Source organism: Lycium barbarum, chromosome 12 (genome assembly GCF_019175385.1).
Source record: "Lycium barbarum isolate Lr01 chromosome 12, ASM1917538v2, whole genome shotgun sequence".
Lineage (NCBI taxonomy): Eukaryota > Viridiplantae > Streptophyta > Magnoliopsida > Solanales > Solanaceae > Lycium > Lycium barbarum.
Window position 1 is genome coordinate 84,323,794 of NC_083348.1, and position 5,300 is coordinate 84,329,093.

Consider the following 5,300-nt stretch of genomic DNA (forward strand, 5'->3'; position numbering starts at 1 on the left):
GGGGATATTGACAATGATGTAACACATCGTATTGGTGCAGGGTGGATGAAATTGAGGCTTGCTTCAGGAGTGCTGTGTGATAAGAAGGTGCCACAAAAACTTAAAGGCAAGTTCTAAAAAGTGGTTGTGAGACCGACTTTATTGTACGGGGCAGAGTGTTGGGGAGTCAAGAACTCTCACCTCCAAAAGATGAAAGTTGCGGAAATGAGAATGTTGTGATGGATATGTGGGCACACCAGGCGAGATAAGATTAGGAATGAAGATATCCGGGATAAGGTGGGAGTGGCATCGGTGGAGGACAAGATGCGGGAAGCGAGGCTGAGATAGTTTGGGCATGTGAAGAGGAGAGACAGAGATGTCCCAGTGCAGAGGTGTGAGAGGTTGGATATCGACGGTTTCAGAAGAGGTAAAGGTAGGCCGAAGAAGTATTGGGGGGAGGTGCTTAGACAAGACACAACGCAGTTTCAGCTTACCGAGGACATGACCTTAGATAGGAGGTTATGAATGACTCAGATTAGGGTAAAAGGCTAGTACGTAGTCCCGCGTATCCCTTCGTACTAGTATATATATGCAGTTTTGATATATAGTCTACTGTCCTTTGATTCTTGCTACTATATGTTGTTTCTTGTATTTCGATTATCTTATTTATCTGTGGTAGCTACGGTTTTTTTTCTCAGACTGCTTTATCATGACTTTTTCCCTTTTGTTAGTTTCATTTTCATATTGTTTTGACCTGTTTATGCTTATCTGACCTTTTCTCGTCATGTTTTCTCTTGAGCCGAGGGTCTTTCGCAAATAGCCTCCCTAGCTTTCGATATAGGGGTAAAGTCTGCGTACACTTTACTCTCCCCAGACCCTATATTGTGGAATTTCACTGGATATGTTGTTGTTGTAGTTTATTTAAAAAAGGATTGAGACATTTTTATGTATAAAAACTTGTTTCTTATAGTATTCTCATTTTATTCTTAACAAATTTTCATACAATAGCAAGGAATAACATGTCATGTTATCGACTACAAGATTCTAGCGATACTTTGATACGTTCTGCATTTTTACCTTATATGTCAAAAGTCTTTCTATTTTTTTTTTAACTTTATATTCATTCAAACATCATCATATAAAATGAAACAAAAGTGTACCATCATATAAAAGATTACAAGGAACAGCTAATGTGTTTAGTTCAAACAAATTATGTTCAATCCTGTGGCAATATCATCAGTAATTAATTTATGTACAAGTGATCATGACAATCTTGAGGAAATTATAACTATACTTAGGTATTTTCTATCCGTCACTTAACTTTGTCCATGGTGACTTTACAAAAGTCAAACTGAATTGCGGTCATTAAATGACTTTGTAATACTACTTTGTGATTTATTTCATTTTATTAAGTAAAATTAGAAGAAATAGTCCAATTTTTTTGGATCAAAGCACAATATGTTTTCTGGATTAAGTAAAATTAAGAGAAAGAAAAATTAATTCTTACAAATTTTTATTTTCATAACTTCGTAATAGTTCTTGCATTCGAAGTGCATATGTTATGGTTACAATCTCTCTGAATCTCAATTTTGGATTTTGCTACTGAAAATCCAAAAAGAAAAATTAATTCTTACAAATTTTTATTTTCATAACTTCGTAATAGTTCTTGCATTCGAAGTGCATATGTTATGGTTACAATCTCTCTGAATCTCAATTTTGGATTTTGCTACTGAAAATCCAAAGTTGATTCTTCTCTAGTGGAAATAGAGATTATGCCTTTCTTCTTGTAAACTACAGAAAGGATTAGAGAGAAAAAGAAAAAAGATTTTCCATCACAAACTTAATTATCCATTCATACTTTATTTTCCTTTCTTTGCTCACTTGGTTTTTATTGAAGAGCTCAATTATTATTTCTTACATGGGAATTTGCTTTGGGCTTCAAAAATAAAAGGCCCAACACCAAAGTAATCAAACATAGGCGGTTGAACAGGGCCTGGGCCAGGATTACCCGGTGGCTTAGGTGGTGGGACAGATTTCAATACACCACCAGATTTTCCATTGTTGTAGTTTGTTGGGACATTGCAAATGGGTTTTGGTGATTTTACCAAGTATACCTTGCATTTTTGGACATCTGCTCTGGTCAAAGACATGGGCATGATCGAGAAATCACCATTCCTGTCTGTCAATGCCCATTGAACATTTGCCTTCCTTTCGTTCATGTGACAAACTAGCTTCACTGAAGCTCCTGCACCATAAATTAACAACACAATGTAAGCTCAATGAGAAGAGGAAAACAATGAAGTAATTAAAAGTAGATACTTAACTCTAGACTTTTCTAATTATACACTATTAATTTAAAGATGTGTTCCACGTACATGTATTTAAACTGACAAGTTAGAATGTTCTTTACAGATCTTAGCACTCAACTAATATCATGAGTATTATGTTACATTTTTTATAAATTTAATTAGTAGCTTCTCACACGTTGAGCTGAACAAATTCCATAAAGGTTGCTTTCGTCGTTTTGTATTTTGATATATGGTAGTATAATGACATGCCAATTTTGATATATTGTGGTATAATGATATGCCTTATTTTCTAGGTTAGTACTTCTACTTTTTAAGGATAGTTATCTGGCATAACTATTCTTTAAGTAATCTGATAATGTAAATTTCTTTAACGTGTATAAAAGTGGTAGTAATTGCCACTAGAATGAGATGGTAGTGAAGAGAAATGAAGGTAGTGAAATGACCCTCAAGTGGGGAAGCTTTAAAGAGAGTGGGAAGCCCTCGGCTGCTGCAAGATTTGCAATTCACACGGCCAACGACGATTAGAGGCTTTCCGGTGGGATGAATGGACGGTGGTGTAATTGGTGGACGTAGAGTTGGTGGAAATGGTGGTACTATAATACGTGGTGGAATAAATGGTGGACGTAGAGTTGGTGGAGATGGTGTTACTGGTGGCTGATCAATGGGTGGTGATGGCTCAACAAATGGAGGCATTTCAACTGGTGGTGGCTGCTCAACGATTGGCGGCTCATGATCAGTGGGTGGCTCAAACATTGGTGGTTCATTAGTTGATGGTGGAGGTGGTGGTTGCCTTATTGGTAGCTGAGTAGCTGGTGGTGGTGGTGGTGGTTGACTTGTTGGTAGCCGAGTAGCTGGTGGTGATGGAAGTAGTGGTAGTTTTGGTGGCTGAGAAGGTGGTGGTGCGCGTTGATTTACGGGTGGCTGAGCAGTTGGTGATGGTGAAAGTGGTTGTCGTGGTGATTGAGTTGGTGGTGGTGGTTGGTTTGTTGGTAACGGTGAAGGTGGTTGTTTTGGTGATTGAGCCGGTGGTGGCGTAGGTGGTGGTGACGGAGGTGGTGATGACTGAGTTGGTGGTGGCGGCGGAGGTGACGGAGGTGGTGGTGACTGAGTTGGTGGTGGTGGTGGTGGAGGTGAATTAGGTGGTGGCGACGGAGGTGGTGGTGACTTAGCTGGCGGTGGCGACGATTTAGCTGGTGGTGATGGTGATGGCTTAGGGGTAGGCTTAGGGGTTGGCTTAGGGGTAGGTTTTGTGGGAAAGAGTTTCCCACCGCCAAAAGAGCGTTCCGTTGAGATGATTTCATTGTCCTGATGATCGTCTAGTGGCAAACTTTCAATGCCTTCACCAAAACTGAGATCTGAGAAAGAGCTAATTACTAAAACTGAAAGTTGCATGAGCACTAGGGCTTTTACTGTAAAAGCCATAGTTTGTTAATTAACTGAAATCAACCGCGAAGGTCAGTGAATTTATAGGAGCTTGAAAGGCATATCATGAAGTTTATGTCATTTGAATATACTGAAAAGAAATTAAAAAATTGAGACACATACTGTACTTCATATGGGTTTTAACATTCATATATGTACGTAGACAATTTTTGACTATCAACATCAAGCGATCGAACTTTAGTTTAATAAAAAGAAAAAATGAACTGAGTTGTATAAGTAAATGTAGTTGGTAAACGGTTGGTAAGTGTAGAATTGTTATAAATATACTATTTTAATATTTGATATAAATGATTGGTAAACATAGGTGGTAAATATATCAATCAACCTACGGATTTTTTTTACAAAATATAAACTTATGGGTTAAGTTTATATTTGGAATAATTTATAATCATGATTTGGAATGCCAAATCATACCTTTTTAGAGAATTTGAAATTTGAAATCATAATATGAAGTTGAAGTTGAAATTTATGCAAATTACATACACAAACGCAAATTTGAAATCAAACTATGAAATCATAATTTCATTATCGCATGACCAAACGCCTAATCCTGTATAAGCCAATTTGGACTATCTAGTTCTTCTAATACTACTTAATTCGCATATTGCAAGGACGTTTCCGGTGTGAACGTTTCTCGTGTTATATATCTCTCCCTCTAGCAGGTTAACATTAGAGGCAACTAGTATCACCTTGAGATCACAATGGAACATCAACTATTAACAAGTAAATCATTAGTTTACAAGTTCTTTGCATTTTGCACTTTAATGAATTCGTTCCATATTTTTTTTTTAACTTTTTAGTCGCATCCATTCCTATAATTCTTTGAATTCTGGTAATTAACGCGGTTGTAACCTTTTCTCTCTCGATTTAAGAACATTCTAGGACCTGCATTTTTATAGAAAGAACTCCATCACCATAGCAGAAATTTGATCAAACATGGGACATGCATGGCCGTTATCTTTCATTGCGGTATAAGCCCATGTGATGAGAGTATTTAAGTTGGCTTAAAATCGACCAAACATTTGACATGAGATTGTTTTTCTTTTCTCATTTTGCTGGTTGTTGAAATAACACAGTAATGAATGTTGAGGTCATTAATATGAGAGAATAATCTTTAATTTCTATAATTTATTCGTTTTAGCCACGATTTTATCAGATACAATGGGAAATATGCATGACTTTGGATGTTAAATGATATTAAAAACAATACTGTGATCAGAAGCTAAGAATATTATATTGTGAGACACATATATAACTATTCTTCCTCTTTTTTCCCCAAGCGGATAGAACATGAATTTCAATTAATTTTTGTAAAGGCACATATTAATGTATACTAAAGAATGTCATGAGCATATACATTAATCTATCATTTTGGAATACTGCAAGTCTGTAAGTTAGTTTTAATAATAAAAACTCCACTAGCGGGAATAATAGTTACTAGTATTATGAAGAGATTAGTCTTATACTTCCAAATATACACGTACTCACTAGTCACTAGCACAAGGCACTAATATTCCAAGTAATATTAAGACTCGAATATTGTATGTTGACATGTTGTGGAGGGATTAA

General features: G+C 36.4%; 1 protein-coding gene across 1 annotated transcript; it reads right to left on the reverse strand.

The window, feature by feature from the left end:
• Window positions 1-1,519: 1,519 nt before the first annotated feature.
• LOC132622868 (pistil-specific extensin-like protein) lies at window positions 1,520-3,710 on the reverse strand. The gene is made up of 2 exons (XM_060337538.1): window positions 2,732-3,710; window positions 1,520-2,224 (listed from the first exon to the last, which is right to left on the reverse strand). The coding sequence occupies exons 1-2, from the start codon at window positions 3,708-3,710 to the stop codon at window positions 1,887-1,889; spliced, it is 1,317 nt and encodes a 438-aa protein (XP_060193521.1). The 3' UTR covers window positions 1,520-1,886.
• Between the last annotated feature and the right edge of the window lie 1,590 nt (window positions 3,711-5,300).

Excerpts from the sequence above, each read along its gene's own strand:
- LOC132622868 (XM_060337538.1), bottom strand. The coding sequence starts at position 3,710 with ATGGCTTTTACAGTAAAAGCCCTAGTGCTCATGCAACTTTCAGTTTTA. Across the intron at positions 2,225-2,731 it reads TAAAGCTTCCCCACTTGAGG|GAGCTTCAGTGAAGCTAGTT; the intron begins GTCATTTCACTA and ends TTTATGGTGCAG.